The 16,141-nt window shown below is 35.8% G+C and overlaps 2 protein-coding genes across 2 annotated transcripts in view; both read right to left on the bottom strand.

Moving 5' to 3' along the window:
- LOC134847297 (AFG1-like ATPase) overlaps nt 1-7,211 on the bottom strand; it is a 12,733-nt gene extending 5,522 nt beyond the window's left edge. Inside the window, exons 1-5 of the mRNA XM_063864545.1 lie at nt 6,741-7,211; nt 4,848-4,914; nt 4,265-4,533; nt 3,883-3,982; nt 1-100 (exon numbers count right to left, since the gene is read on the bottom strand). The exon at nt 1-100 is cut by the window's left edge and continues 11 nt beyond it. Coding sequence (XP_063720615.1) covers nt 1-100; nt 3,883-3,982; nt 4,265-4,533; nt 4,848-4,914; nt 6,741-7,163 — 959 coding nt within the window. The 5' untranslated portion in view covers nt 7,164-7,211. The remainder of the gene's footprint in view (nt 101-3,882; nt 3,983-4,264; nt 4,534-4,847; nt 4,915-6,740) is intronic.
- A 548-nt stretch (nt 7,212-7,759) lies between these two features.
- Nucleotides 7,760-11,692, bottom strand: LOC134847281 (eukaryotic elongation factor 2 kinase-like). The gene is made up of 4 exons (XM_063864544.1): nt 10,721-11,692; nt 10,274-10,430; nt 8,675-9,394; nt 7,760-8,519 (listed from the first exon to the last, which is right to left on the bottom strand). The coding sequence occupies exons 1-4, from the start codon at nt 11,624-11,626 to the stop codon at nt 8,020-8,022; spliced, it is 2,283 nt and encodes a 760-aa protein (XP_063720614.1). The 5' UTR covers nt 11,627-11,692; the 3' UTR covers nt 7,760-8,019.
- Between the last annotated feature and the right edge of the window lie 4,449 nt (nt 11,693-16,141).

The raw sequence follows: 16,141 nt of genomic DNA, 5'->3' as shown, positions 1-16,141 counted from the left end.
TAATCTGTATCAGAGTCCAAGCAGATTTCTTGGCAATATGATTTCAGCTGCGCAATGAAAGGCACAAAGTTAGCTCTCTGCAGCCCATTCTTGTACAGATCTGAACATGCGGTGAAATTGCTATTTTAAAACTAAAACTAAACTTTTAAGATGCCCAGATAAGCATTTGATTTCTATTAACATGTTAATTTATACAAATAGGCAAAAGTACCACAAAACAAAATTAAAAATTGAAAGTGCCAGAATTGAACCTCCGACCTGTAGACAAGGTGTTTAAAAACCTCGTAGCTGCGCCATAATCGATTGAAAACAAATTAAAGGTCCAGCTAACGTTTGAGGTATCTAGTTGATAAATTAACGAAAAGGTACAGATGAGAAAGTTTTCAAAATAAGTTTAAATGTCAAAAAAGCGAAAGTACATAACTGATTCCCTAAATACGGAGAAAACGATTTTGCAGAGTAAATTATTAAAACATCTCAACTCGATTGATTTTCTTATTCAAAAATTGGCACGGTCGTTTTGGAGATATTGAACGGAGACCAAAAATTGGGTTGATAGGTCAAATATTTCTTTAGTCCCTAGCGGATTCCTTGCCAAAATTGGAAGAAATCGCTTCTGCAGAGCACATCCTTAGAGCATATTTTTTTTTCGATTGAATACTCAATCTCAAGATATTGCGCCGTAGTGTTCGCGAGAACCTAATTTTATAAAAACGGAAAAAACTCAAAAAACAGTATCTTTTTTGGCAAAATCCAAAGAATGAACCAATAAATCAAATATTGATCGTTTAGAATACCCATAGCTGATTCCTCGCCATTTTGGGAAAGTCAGTTGATGCAAGGTCTACCCCTACAACTTAATCTCCAATTGAATTCTTTATCTCAAGTTTGGCGCCGTAGTTCTCGAGAAAACAAAAAAGTTTTCAAAGCGGTTCAAACTATTTGAAGCACAAAGTCGAAGCTGAGCCTTGCAACACTTGCGATTTAAAACTGAACTAGCAGGACCACAGCAGCTCAAGCTGTTCCTCAAAAGAGACAACGTTTATCTTAATTGAAAAAGTTTGAATGGATGGATGGTTAGCTGGTTGTGGGGATGGCTGGATGAGTGAATGGATGGATTGAAGGCAGCATGGTTAGAATGAAGAGGGCTAGTGTGATGCATGGATGGCTAGATGAATGCATGGCTTAACGGATGGATGTAGAACAAACGCTTATCTAGATGGACGGATGTCTAGATCGATGAAGAATTACTGGATGGATGATTGACTGGCTAGACAGGAGGTGGGATCGATGAATGCACTGACTGTTTGGAGTGGGTTGATGGCTAGATGGATGTCTGATTAGACAAACGATTGAACAAAAAATGGTTGGATGGATGGATCAGTGGCTAGGTGCATGAATGATTGCTCAGTTATCTGACTGAACGGATTGCTTGATGAACGAATAGATGGTTGGATGGCGGTTTGGATAGATGTTTGGATGAATGGATTGATGGATGTAAGAAAATATGAATGGCTAGTTCGTTTAAGGGATGGCTTAATGGCTGACTGGATTGGTGGATTTATGAGCTACTAGATCGATGGATTGCTAAACTGATTGATGGTTAAATAGATGGGGAGCTAGATGGATGGAAGGCTTGATGAATGAAAGGCTCAATGGATCGATGGCTGGATCGATCGCTAGCTGATTAGCTTAACGCATGGATGGATAATAGAACAACATTGCTGGCTGGTTGAATGAATGGCTAGATGAATGGGTGGATGGCTAAACGAAAGTATGGATGACCTGATGGGTGGATGTATCGCGTGATGATTAAAGAACTTGATGAAAGAATGGATGGCTGGCTTTTGGATGGATGGATAGCTAGATGGATTGAAGAATTACGGTAAATTCTCTTGATGGCTAGTTGCTTGGATGGATGATTGGTTTAATTTTTTTATATCTTGAGTTTTATGAGAAAACAAAATCTTTTAAGAACATCATATCTAAAAAACCAAAAGCATTTAGTGCTGCGGCATAAAAACCAACAAAAAAAACAAAAAGTTCGAAGAAAAGTTTTAACACCTGTTCTTTCGATTGAGCCCTTACTCGCAGTTTTTTACAAATGGTTTTTAAACTTGTCGGAGAAGTTGACTCAGGATTAGGAACAAAAATTGTAAAATTTGAGTCCAGTTCAGTTTATTACTTTTTACTAAAACTAATAGGAAAAAAGCATGAAGTAAATAAACCGACAGATTTAAGATCGACACCAAATAAACTCAAATTAAAAAAGCAATCACAAAATTTACATTAACCAATCAAAAAATAATTATGATCCCTAAAGTAGTACACTAAGGATGTAGGGACTGACATGAACTGAAAAATGGTTTATTACTAAATAGATCATTCCGTGAACTAAGATATTAACGATAGGAGAAGTTTTGTAACCGGTTGCAATAGTCTTGCTTATCGCAAGAGTAGACCAGTTTTTTTTAAATTCTAAATTTGTTTGTGACAAAAGTAGAGCGTATGCGCTATGCGAAGAAAACTTTTAGCACCTGTTTTTTCGATAGAACCCTTACTCGCAGAATTGGCGAGATACTTTTCGAGAACAATCAAAGTCTCTAACAAAAGGTCAAACTTTCTCTAATTAAACGTCAAACTTTCAAATTTTTAAGACTTCTAAGACGCAAAAATAGAGCGTAGCTGCTTATGCAGACAAAATACTGCTACAGTCTCTTTCGATTGAACCCTCAATCTCAAATTTGGCAGAGTAGTTTTGAGTAAAACCAAATGTTTCCAAAAACGGTAAAAACTTCAAAATTAGACAGTTTTTAGGACATCAACTTTGCCATACAAAAAAAAACGTCTAGCCATTTACATAACAAAAATTCTCAAGACCAGTTGTTCCGATTGAACACTTCCTCTCAAGGTTTTGGCAGCTTGTTTTTCGAGAAAAAAGAAATTTCCAAAAAAGGGTCAAAATTTCAAGCTTTGGACATTTTCTAAGGACATAACTCCTTTTCTACTAAGACAAAAGCATATCCGCTTAAGAAGTGTAGATTGTCAAAACATAATCTTTTGAATGAACTCAAAGTTTCAGATAAAGAAGGTCAATTTTTGAAATTGCCCTGCTTCAAAAAATATTTTAAAAAAGGCAAAAAAATCCCCCTTTGAAATTTTCAAAGGTCGTCGGGTAACGTAAAACAATGATAGCCGTGTATGCAACACAGACAGAAGTAGCCGGTATTTCCATTGGTTTTCGTGAAAATGAAGTTGCCGCCAAAATTTGCACCAATATTTGCGAAATAGGTTGGAAAAAAGTTGAATAGTAGAAGTACACAACGCTCGGCATGTGTAATGAACAAACCGTTTAGTAGGTTTCAGTCATTAGTATCAAAAGTTTGGCTAACGACTTGCAAATATTGCAAGATACTGGTATCTAACTAGACTAGCCTCGTTAAGGGTCAATAACAACTTCGTTCAGTCCGCGTTGATCACTATTACATGGCTTTTTTCATGTGTTTTTTTTTCATATTAGTGTATTGTGGTGTATATTCGTTCATGTACACGGTCAGAAAATCAAACCGGCGAATGCACGAGTACATGCGTGTCTTCGATCAATTACAACCGATATTATGGCAGAATCAGCGACTTCCAGCATAATGATTAGCAGGCCTATCAAGAATAGTCGAGACAAAATGAAAGCAAAGACCTTAAAAAATTGATTCAAATTTCACTTTGAATGTTTACACGCAATACTCGAAATACCGAGTTTTATACAGTGGTTTTTTCGCTATATACTCAATTTCGTTTGTAAAAATTCACTGTACACGAATACACGGTTTTTTCATTATACGACAGTACAATTATTCATATTGTCAGACACTGAGCTGTATTTACCTTTGGGTGCCCTGTTGGATGTTGCGACGACTATGAGTCCTCTCTGGAACAGGTTGGTAAACAGACTTCTCAGAATCATAGCATCCGCGATGTCCGTCACCTAAAACTCCATTACATATCAACGATAAAAAATCACATTATCGAAATTTGCAAGATTTCAAAGCCACGCGAGAAACAAATCATTGCAATTTGGCCACACAAAAATTAGCGTTTTGGTCAACTTATAAATTTTCACATTCATAAGCAGCACTGTTGATCTATCAGCTATAAAAGAGCTTAAGAGCTCCATAAATGTTTGAGAAGAACGCCACCCCCCAACATCAGAAGTTCCCCTTCAGCTCCCCTCCCACGCCACGCAATGTATAGACTTGATATATGTTACCTGGAACTCGTCGAAGCATATCACTCTGTACTGCTCAATTATTGCATCTGCAACTGGGGGGATGGGGTCGAAGGCCTCATCAATGCCACTCTGCGTGAATAAACTGATCCTGCCTTTTCTAGTTGAGGTCACTTGATTAAGGTGGTCCTGCTTGGCTATGTGGATCCTCCTGTGTACGTCTGCCATGAATTCGTGAAAGTGGATTCTGAGCTTGTTCCTGATTGGACAGCAGTCGTAGAATAAATCCATCAACATGGTCTTACCACACCCTATCACAGTCGTAAAGAAAATAGGTATTTAGATATTAAAAAAACTACATTATTATCATCTCGTTCATCTCATTATAAAGTTGTTTTTTAAATATCTAAATACCTGTTTTCTCAGATTATAGTCAGATGAAAGTGCACGAATTCGTTCTATTTGATAAATCTTCGACGGCTAAATAATGTTTGCCAGTAATCTACCATGAACCAACCAATTTTTATTTCAAATCAGCCTCATTGGTCTTTTACTTATCAGTAAAAAGTTTGCGGAGATTTCTGGGCTGCAAATCATTCGATTGAACTCCTAGGAAAAATCTGACCTACTGATCCATGGATGTAGAACCCTTTCAGCCTCTTTGCGCTCCGCCCATCTTTTGTGCCAAAAATCTAAAAGAAGGCTTCTATTGAATTACTATAAATTGCTGCCTCAAATACGAACGCCCAGTAACAGTAAAAACCGCGGAGTTCATGAAAAAACCCAAAATATTTTCTCTTAACTTTCCATTCTCTGTTTCAAAACATTTATTTATCTTGCTACTCTGATTGAAGGCTCAAGTTAATAATTTGCAAAAGTAATATATTTTATGAATTGATAGCATTTTTGGTTTTGATAATTTGTGTGAGAATATATCTGATATCAAATTTCAGACAAAGATAGCCGGTTGTTGCGCAAGTAGCACAGAATATTCCGACCAAAGTAACTTTTTAAAATCAAACATAAGGACAAAATTTTGAAAAATTTTTATCTTCTTCCTATTTTGCTGTTCTTTTTTACTATAGATTGTCTGTATTAGGTGAAAAACTGCAATAATGAGAATTAATAACAGCCAAAACAATTATCGATTTGTAGGAGAATTGAATTGATGATGGTCAGCCTTTTTAAAGTTTCGTCTAATTTAATCTATAAATCAAAAATATTCAGAACGTAGACTTGACACAGCTCAAAACGAGTCAATACACACTAGGAAAAAAACTGATTTTATATTTAAACAAGGATAGCCGGTTGCTAAGCAAGTAGCACAGAATGTTCCGACCACATTCCTGAAAAAACTACCAGAAAAAAAAACTTTTATATTTTCAAATTAGCGTCGATTCTTCTGCATGGTGTGATTAATGAACTATAAAAACGCATAGAAAATTTTGAATTTGGCATAAAATCCTACAATTGTCTTCAAAAAATAAATTCATGAAAAATGAAAAAAATTCAAAAAAAAACTTTATGGCCGAGAAACCGTTTAATGAAGATTCCAAAACAAGTTTTCTTTTTAGAATCCTTTTAAATTTTTTTTCAGCCTAAATGGCCAATATTTATATATAACGAACGTTACTCGATCGCTTTAATCGCTCGAAAATGAAGAAAAACTCAAACATTTTACCGGTTTTTCTCAACACTGGGAACAAGTTTTGGACATTTATAATGTCCTTCGAATCATGACTGAAGGAGATTGTTTGTGGTACCTGATTTGGCGTGGAAAACAAAAAAGAAAAATTAAAAACTTGAACACACCTGCATGCAAAGTTCGCCACATTTTTCAATGGTCGAAACAAAAACTTCCATTTTCGAATTTCAAAGAAAAAAGTATATGCTCCTGAAAAATTTGAGAAAAGTGGACCACTAAATTCACTTTTTAATCCGCTGGAAAATCTGAAAAACAAAAATCACTTTCAAATCTAGAAGCCAGTCACGTTTTTCTTGACCTTTCCACTTGTGATTTTAGATAGTGGAATTTGCTTTCCTTGGAAAAGAATTGAACTTCTAAAAATATAAAAAGTCATACGGCGAAAAATCAAATTTGAGTGTGAACCTATTATGAAACTTCCTGAAAACAAAATCATCACAGCCCAAGAGTCTTCACTGCGTTCATTGATTCTTAACCAGTTTGACTCGACATTGAGAAAACATTTTTTTCAACTTTCAGAATTCTTATCACAATAGGGCTTTAATATGATATCTCACTTGACCCCTTCTATCTTTCCTTGAGGCAGTCAAAAATGGCTGGAAAAAACTTAAAACCGACCTACTTCACAGTTCATTTCCACGCTTTGGGAGTGGTCGGGTCATAAATCTTCTGAAAGAGCTTTAATTTAAGATTTGACCTGCCTTGGGGTCGAATAAAGTGGGACAAAGCAGTATGCTATAACATACTGGAAAACACAATAAACTGAGCCTCCTGAAACATTATAAATTTTGCTTTGATTGAGCAGTGACTTACTTGAGTGTACAATGATTCTTGCTCTGTTGGATCAACAATCACAGCTGTTGATATCTCTTGCTGCTCCTCTTTTAGTTTTTCAAACAAATTCTGAAGTTTTTCAGCAACTATTTTCTGTCTGGGGTCAAATTTGATCTCATTTTCTTCTTCAGTCAAACTTAGATATTTAGGAAGCGGGCCGTGATCTTCTCTTCTATCACTTGCTTCGGTTTTAGGGTGGGAAATTGACGATAAATTTTGTCTACGTTGGTTCAAGATGGTGAAGTTGAACGGCCGAGCTAATCTTGTTTGTTTCAAGGAATTTGATTCTAGTCGAATATCGCTTCTTAAGTGCTCAGAGCAGTCAAAGTGGAGGCTTATTCCTCTGCAAGCCACAGTGCATCGAACTAAATGCAAAGATTTTTCCAATACCAGCTTTTTCATTGTTAATGGTTATGCTGCCTGGAAAATCAGACATCCAAAATACCTGAAACGACATATCTTCACAGAGGCTCACTTTCGATGCATCCATTCATTTTCAGTCGGGAAAATGCGAACTCATCGAGCCAAAAATGAAATCACCAGCTCTTCGCTTCTAATTGGCGCAATGATCAAAAAAAATTCAGACCGCTTTTTCTCGACGCCAAGAAATATTCAAAAAATTTCTGAACCACGAATGAATGGTCTCCAAAAAGATAGATCGCTCGTCTAGTTACGGGAACGTAATTTTGGCCTTAAGATTAAAGAGCAGAAAAATTGAAACATTTGAAAAGAAGTTCAATGGCATATCACGCAACCAGATTTCACCTAATTATACTAACGAAAATATTCCAGCTATCTATCTCATTGTTTTATATCATTGTTTTCTGAACAGCTTCGCAAAAAAGCTAGCAGCTAGCAAAGTATGGCAATTTGAGGTTTCAGCAAAACTGAAAAATTTCCGGTCTTAAAGAAGTTCGCCAAACAAATTCTGAATACATCATTATTAACAGCATGGCTCAACTCCGCGCATGCACAGCTGGCTTTAATCCTATAAAAGATTCATAAGATATGGTATAATTCTAAAATGTTTTTGAAGCATTTACAGGTACAAGAAAAGACAGATGATAAATTTAAGGCAGTCCAACATTAGAGTTAAACTCATCCATAACCGTTAGAGAAGCATTTTTTCGAAGCCCATCGTTAAAGCATTAAGTTCATACAGTTGCAACTAGAAACAGTTTGAGAGTGTGTTTGAAAAGTTTCAAGTTTAAGCAGAATAAAGGAACTGAAAATTGATTGTAAATGCACAGAGCCATATTCACTCTTCCTCCATTTCCGACCAGGCAACTTCAGCCAGCTCAAAATATTTGGTAGCGAGAGCTCCTTTGAACTGAGCCATTGCAGTTTCCGCTGCCTCGTTATACAAATCGCCAGAAGCACTTGGATCTTTCTCCAGTCCGAAGCCTCCTTTGTGGTATAAATTAGCCAGAGACGCCATCAACTTGTAGCTCGGTTCATCCATACCCTCGCAACCTCCCGAAGACGAATTGATAGCCATGTCATAGAATACAGCAGCGTCTTTCCAGTTTTTGCTCTTCCTGGTACCCAGGCCGAATCCAGTCTCGAATGCCTTTGCCATGTAGACTTGAGCGACCCTGTCTCCTTTGTGGGCACTTTGGATCATGAAGTCGACTCCTTTGTTGGTGTTGCCGTCTGTTTCAGGCACAGTTACCGAAGGGATGACGTCATTTTCTCTTTGGAGGTAGATCTGGGCAAGACATCTGATGGCTTCTTCGTTTTCAAGCTGTGCGGCGATGTCTAAAAAATCGCAACAAATCAGTAGACAGTTTCCCGTTCCAGCGATTATCTTTTTGTGTTATATATATTTTTTGATCAATCAGACAACTTCCATGGATGACATATGAGCTATACAGTTAATTTCATTCACAATTAGTCTTATATTTGTTGCTCACCTAAATGGTATAAGGCAGAATCCGCGTCAATTTCGCCTTCGTTTGCGAATCTTCCCAACTCGTGATACTTCGCCAGCTCGAAGTGTATCTGTCCCAGCACCGAATCAGTCACTAAAGACTCTACTATTTTCGAAACATCTTCAATTCCATTGACAGTCGATGGCTTGTGATTCCTCATCGTCGACTCAAAATGCTCATCCAAAGGACTGCCGATCTCGAGCGACATCGAATCTTCGTGACGTATTCGACGACTCATTACCATTTCTTCTCCTTCGCTCGGACTCTGAGGCATTGAACCGATGGAACCGTTTCGACTAGGCGATTCATTTGTGGGAGATTGCGCTATGTTGAAAACCATTCCGGATCCAGAACCAGATCCGTCAAATGAGAACTGCCTCTCGGTATGTTCTGAATGCGGTGACAAACTCGAGGCCGAAGCCGAACATCTACTGCGTCTGTTCGGATTAACAACAGTGGTCGCAGGAGACATGGCTTTGGATGACCCCGTTTTGATTTCGTTGAATTCTGCTTCACTGAGGTCAAACTTACTGAGATTTAGAAGCTTACAAATGGGGTTGCAGAGATGTGAGTGAAAAAATAAGGCCATACCTTTGGTGCCTAGATTACCGTCACCGTAATCGGTTCCCTCTGAGGTGTGTATCTGAGGATCTGTGTACAGGTCTCCCACACCCTGGATGTCAACGACTATTAATTTATGTCCTGAAAACAACAAGGATTCTTTACTTGCTCAATGAGTTACGATAACAGTACGTCCATTATTTTCATTTAAAAGTACTAACAAATTTTAGTTTTTTCTTTTCATAAATTTAATGAGGGTACATTACAAAACCCTGGTTGTTCCGACCATTGAAAATGAGGAGGGACGTTGTATTCGGGTTTGTTTTAGCTTTTTTATTTTTTTCCGAGCATTAAAAATGGGGAGGAGCTTTGTATTCGGGTAGGTTTTAGTTTTTTCGGGTGTGTTTTAGTTTTTCCACGCAAAAAAAATAAATTAATTGAATTCCAGCAAAATCACAAGCCTCAAACAAATTTGGTATCAAATATGTTACAACAAAATCAGGTACCACAAATAATAATCGGACTGCGTTGACTCATATAACAAATAATAATCGGACTGGGTCGATTGATATATCATATTAAAGCCCTTTCAATTGCAATTCGAACGACATTTAAAAACTTCCAAAACATTTTCCCAGTTTCGGAAAAACCGGTTTGAAATTTTTGATTTTCGTCCATTTTCGAACGAGTCAAGCGATCGAGTAACGTTCGTAATATATATATAAATAAGCAACTTGGGTAGAAAAACTTCAATTTCTGAAAAAATAGTTTTAGAAGCTTCATTTAGAGCTTCTCTGGCAAAATAACATTCTACTAACAGTTTAAAATAATTAGGGCAAAAAATTTGAAAAAGTAAACAAAATTTTGATTTTTTTTTCATTTTTATGATTTTGTTATTTTTTGAAAACAATTGAAATCGTATATGCCTGACTTACTCCGGTATATGCCGGAATATAGGAAAGATCCCATAGGGGATCTGATTTTTTCGGAATGTGATTCAGATTGCAAGAAAAATTGAACCTGAGTGTTCGAAGGTGAAATGACTAAATGCATGTGGAGTGTGTCTCATGTGCTCATCCACGAAGCCCGAGTTGGAGTTGTACTTGATGTACTCTCCCTCTATGAAGTGTTCCACATGGAACAGCTGACCTCCTTCCTCCATTTTAATTACGCACATCTTTAAACATGGTGACATGTCCGAATAAGTGATATGTGTTAATGCATGCAACACATTAAGGCCCTAGTTTATTACAATTTACATAAATCATAAGCATTTAAGTAGAATAGGAAAATGAAAAATAAAATCAATTTCTGTCCCGACTTTTTTGTTTTTATTACGAAGATAACATTTAAGTGGTTTGCTTAAAATTTACCACGCTTAATTTACTTTTTCAAATCTAGCATAAATTATGTACAAAAAGATTTGAAGACAGCCTTTCTATATGTATTAAAGAACTTCTATTTTACCTGGAAGATATCTATTTGCTTCGGAGGCCCCATTCTGTTGTACATTTCAGCCCATATTTTCGCATCCATCTGCAACTTCACATCCTCAAAATAAACATCATCAGCTACTCTGTCAATGTACTTTTTGGCCACATAGTTCGCAGCCTCTTTCCAATCTTGACTGTGGATCGTACTCAGTTTCTTCATCCTGTGGCATCCTCGCATCGCCCCATGAGCGAAGGCTTCCGGTTCCATCTTCACTATTATCTGATCCTCGACCCACAATTTTTTCTTGGCATTGTAGCGATATCTAGTTGCTAATTGACCCGGTAGCTCGTCAATATGGAACTCTTTCCACGGATCGCCCCTTTCCTTAATTTTTGCAAATGCAGCTTTAAGTCGTTTCTGCAACATCATAGGTCTGGATCCCAAGGCCCCTGGCATCTGTTTTATGATTGAACTTCGCTTTTTGTAAGTTTCACAGGCCGGCTCAGCTATCTGAATGGTCAATGGTATAGTTTTATTCTCAGCTTGTATATTGTCTGAGCTCACAGGTGTCTTAAATTTAATAGAATTTGTTTTGCATGGCTGGTTGTTATCATTGTATTGTATTCTCTTGACGTTTGCAGCTTCTGTGATACATACACTGGCGTGTGCTTCAGTCGTCCAATCACCTTTCGCTAAAAAGTCGCATTCAGCTTGATCATTTTTCGGCTCTGGATTCCGACAGTCTGCGAAGGCACTTTTTAGTTGTTCCTGTCGAAGATCACAGGGTTTGACAGTTTCAATTTTGGGGTCACATTGGTCGGTGTCCGAGTCTATTTTTTCCGTTGCAATTTGCAGTTTTAAAACAGGTTCCATATCAAAATCGAACATGGAACAAGGCATCATGTCAAAATCCACATCTTCATCATCTTCCTCTTCCATTGTGAAAAAGAGCAGGCAATTTCTCGCTTAAGGCAACCGATCAATAAGGTATTTAAGGTATCAGAAAGATCTGAAACAAACTTAGATTGCAGGCATCTATTGTAACCAAAAAATAGCGCTTTTTTATGCTTAAAACAAGATGCGATATTTTAGTTTCTTATTCCAGGTGTTGTAAGCCAACGTCGAATCACATCATATCACTATCTGTGTTGCATTTCGATTTCAATCAGACATTCACAACCCACTGTGTGCATTATTTTGTTTTCAGCAAATTTCGAGTCAACTGACAAAAGGGTATATCATAAATTATGCAATGTATCGAAAAATAGAGATATTTCTTGCTCTTAATTTTAATCGATTTTCGAAACATCGAAACTCCTGTTCAAAAACTAACATCGAAAAATTTATGTTGCTAAAACACTCCTCACTGATCTCAGTTAAAATAAATAAAAAAATTAATTTTAATTTATATTTTCGATTTACTTGAGAGAACTTGTCGCGAAAGATATAAACTCTCTTTTCAGAGAGAGTTTATATCTTTGGTGCCAGCTAAGTTTATATCTTTAGTGAGGTACCAGCTAAAGCGACAAACAATAGGCACGTTGGAAAAAAAAGCAGGCACAGGCCAGATTCGAACCTAGAACCTTTGCCATCCCCGATACAATCATTACATCTAGAAGCAATTTGCCAGAGACGTTAAGGAGTTTGAGTTCATCACAATCCGAGCTCTCAGATGATTCAACTGATTTTGTTTAAAAACTAGACAACAGACAGTTGAAAAAGTGTCAATGAGCGTAAGGAAAAACATTTGACTTCATTTTTATTGAAAAACTTTCAAATTTCAAAATAAAAACAATAAATGCTTCTGCAGCTCTTTGAAACTCGAGAGCAAGATATGACTGAAACTTGATAAAAATAACACCATTTGAGAAAACTAGATACAAAGATTAAATTCCGATTTCGAAACTAGAAGTCGATCATTTTTTGTTACCTTTGAATTTTTATTGTCCAATACTAGATTTTGTCTTCCTTTTAACAAAAAAACGAACTGAAGTTCAGAAAAAAAAATCAAGCCGCAAAAAAATCAAAATTCAATAGTTTTACTGAAAAAAAAAACGAAAAAAAAAGAAATCAACATGACTTACTTAAGTGTCTTCCTAACTTCTTTGACGCTGAAAAAGTCTACATTTCAGTTTCTGAGGCTTGCTAATGGCAAGCTTAACAAGGATAGCCGGTTGCTGTGCAAGTAGCACAATGTTTCGACCACATTCTGTTTTTTAGTAAGTTAAGTTAGTGTCTTTTCTTGTACGTTGTGTAATGATAGCGCTATGCAACTGCGAAAATTTAGCGAATTAGGCATCAACGACTATAATTGTCTGCAAAATAAATAAACAAAAATTGAGATTTATATTGCGCTAAATAAGGCTTCCAAAACTATAAAAAAAGTTATCAACTTTCGGCCTAAATTGGTAATTTTTATACACAAAGAACTTTACTCGATCGCTTTATTCGATTGAAAATAGACAAAAAATCAAAAACTTCAAACCGTTTTTCTCGACACTGGGAATTTTTTAGAAGTTTTTAAATGTTATTCAAATCACGACTGAAAGGGCTCTATTATGATATATCACTCAACCCAGTCCGATCATTATTTGTGGTGCCTAATTTTGCGTCTAAAACACACAAAAAAACTAACACACACCTGAATACAAAGTCCCACTCCATTTTTAATGGTCGGAACAAAGAAACATTTCAAACTTTTAAATTTACTTTAATGCTTCTCAGCACCTTCTCACTAACACGCTCGCACAATATTTAAGATGCAGCACAAAAATAATACAAGGCCTGAAAACTTTTTAAAGGTTGATGCATTCTTTACTTGGAGCCATTGGAGTGAAAAGCGAGCAGATAAAATTCCAACCAGTAATCACCTTTGCTATTGGAGATTGATTTGAACTACGCCTAAAAACAAACCTTTCCCATCGCTACGAGCAATAAAAGAAAACTAGCGTGTGGCTTGCAACTCCGGTATACAGTGCTGATTTAAATTATCCGGACAAAATGAACAAAACTTGAACTTTCAATCACGTTTGGGTTAAGATTAGACAAAAAGTGAAGAGAACAAAAGTTGCTTAGAATTTTATCAGAATTAATATAGTGCAACTTTTTCTCCAAATTCTCAACCAAAATTTTACCCCAAAATGGGTAATTTTAGCTTTTTTCAATTAATCAAGATTTGTTAATTGATGAGAAATATATATCACAAGAAGCCTCTTCCACAGCCCTTCTAGAACTTTGTTGGGCTGTGAAAGAGGCTTCTTGTGATATATATTCCTCATCAATTAACAAAATAGTTTCAGCTTAATTCTTGATTAACTGAAAAAAGCCAAAATGATCCATTTTTGGGGTAAAATTTTGGTTGAAAATTTCGGAGAAAAATATTAATCCTGATGAAATTCTAAGCAAGTTTTTTTGTCTTCACTTTTAGCCTAATATTAACCCAATTTGAGAAAAACATGGTTGAAAATTCAAGTTGTATTAGTTTTGTCCGGATAATTTAAATCAGCACTGAATTAGGTGTATATAATGGTTAAAATATAAAAAAAAAACGACATTTAATGTAACATTAGGAACAGACAGAGCATCTAATAACGTTTTCATATATCGGAGTCCTAAGTCCAAAATCACTGTGTTTTAGGTCTTCGTATTTTAAACTCGTATTAAAAAATCTAAAACGAATTTTATTTTGGGTAAAATCACAACATTCCTAAGTGATTTTTACTTAGTTACTTAACTTCATTAACTCGTGCCTATATCATTTGCTGCCATCAATCGTTTGATCCAGCCTATTTGATTTAAAAATATCCGCCATTTTTTGATAAAATTAATTTCATAGAAAATTTTGAAATCAATAGCAATCGTCTTTTTCGGAAACTTAAATTATTTGACCGGCCGAAATCAGAAACCAGACGGGCAACGCATGGGAATACCATCAGAGCACTACGCCATAGGGTTTACTTTCATATTTAAGAAAAATACTTTCGAAAAATCTTTTTGAAAACTTTTCAAAAATGTCAAATCTCGAAGATTTGAACAGTCATCTTTGGAGGCCAGATTTGCAATCCCTGCAATTACCCTGACACCACCCAACTATAGGGTTGAAAATTTCAAAAAATAAGATTTTTTTAATCTTTGAAAATTATATTAAAAAAATGTCTGATCTCGGACAAGTCGCAGAAGATCAAGCCGAAGATTTGAAAATTTGAGAAGTAATTTTTCAGTGTTTTTCGAATTTAAAAAGCAAAACCATAAGAAACTACAAAGATTTGAGCAGTCATTCATGGAGGCCAGGTCTGCAACTGTTGAGAGCACGTTAACACCGCTACGCCATAGTTTTGGGAATTTTAAAATTCGTGAAATTTTTTTTAAAAATTGACTTCAGTTAATATTTTAAAGATTGCAATATATTGGCAAATTAATGTCAACTTAAGGACTTCTCAAAAATAAGTCACGTTAAATGCCTCTTTAATAAGGTATTGACGACAAAACAATTTTGAAGATAGCTTTTTTTTCTGATTGCATCACTTTCGAGCGGAACCTGTTTAACTGATCAAAGATCCTTTCGATAACAAATATATCCGACAATATTTATGCACCATCAGTGACGAGCATCCAAAATTAGCAGTTTCTAAAAAATAAGCAAAGCAGAACTTTTCAACGCTTCTTATACAGAGAAAGAATGATTACAAAATAAAAACAAGGATAGCCGAAAACTGCGCAAACAGCACGAAATGTTCATACCATCGACTCTCAAAAAACAACAATTTTTTTTTCCAAATTAGTATCCTTTTTTGTGTGATGTGATAGCAAGATGTGAACAAAAAACAAAACTAGGTTTATTCGACAGTCATTGGCGCTAAGAAAATTCAAAAGCTAACTTTACTCTTGTGAAAATAGATTTTATCGGTTGAAATTAAGCTTAAATAAGCAATCGTAAGCCTGCAAACCTTGTTTTGACATACCGTAGTAGCTCAAAATTAAACCGAAATCAAAATCTTCAAACCGGTTGTTCTCGACAACGAGAAAGTTTTTCAAAATGGGCTTTGAAAGGCCTTTAAAATGATATATAATTCGACTCATTCTGATGATTATTTGTACCTGATTTCGCATAAAAAACAATAAATTTAAAAACTAAAACACCCGAATACAAAATTCCTCCACATTTTTCAAATGGTTGGAAACAAAAGTCTATAACTTCCTTCACTTTTTCAACTATTGCCCAGATAAAACTGGAGGTACGTGTTTGAGAATTTTGAATTTGTTGAACTGATGAAAAATTCGAAAATGGACTTTACCCTAAACTTAGTTGTTTCTCTGATAAAATTAGAGTGAATTTTTTTGGATATTGAAATTTTCCCGAAAACTTTAAGACGTAGCTGCTTATGCATGGAGGCTTCTAACCGTTGCCTCGATTCGGCTGAGTGTTTCAAGAAATCAAAATATTTACTTTTCTGA

This window comes from Symsagittifera roscoffensis, chromosome 1, assembly GCF_963678635.1.
Source record: "Symsagittifera roscoffensis chromosome 1, txSymRosc1.1, whole genome shotgun sequence".
NCBI classification, from domain to species: domain Eukaryota; kingdom Metazoa; phylum Xenacoelomorpha; order Acoela; family Convolutidae; genus Symsagittifera; species Symsagittifera roscoffensis.
This window is presented reverse-complemented; position numbering and strand designations above follow the sequence as displayed.

Excerpts from the sequence above, each read along its gene's own strand:
- LOC134847281 (XM_063864544.1), bottom strand. The coding sequence starts at position 11,626 with ATGGAAGAGGAAGATGATGAAGATGTGGATTTTGACATGATGCCTTGT. Across the intron at positions 9,395-10,273 it reads TTTCACCTTCGAACACTCAG|GACATAAATTAATAGTCGTT; the intron begins GTTCAATTTTTC and ends TGTTGTTTTCAG. Across the intron at positions 8,520-8,674 it reads TTCTGCCTTATACCATTTAG|ACATCGCCGCACAGCTTGAA; the intron begins GTGAGCAACAAA and ends GCGATTTTTTAG.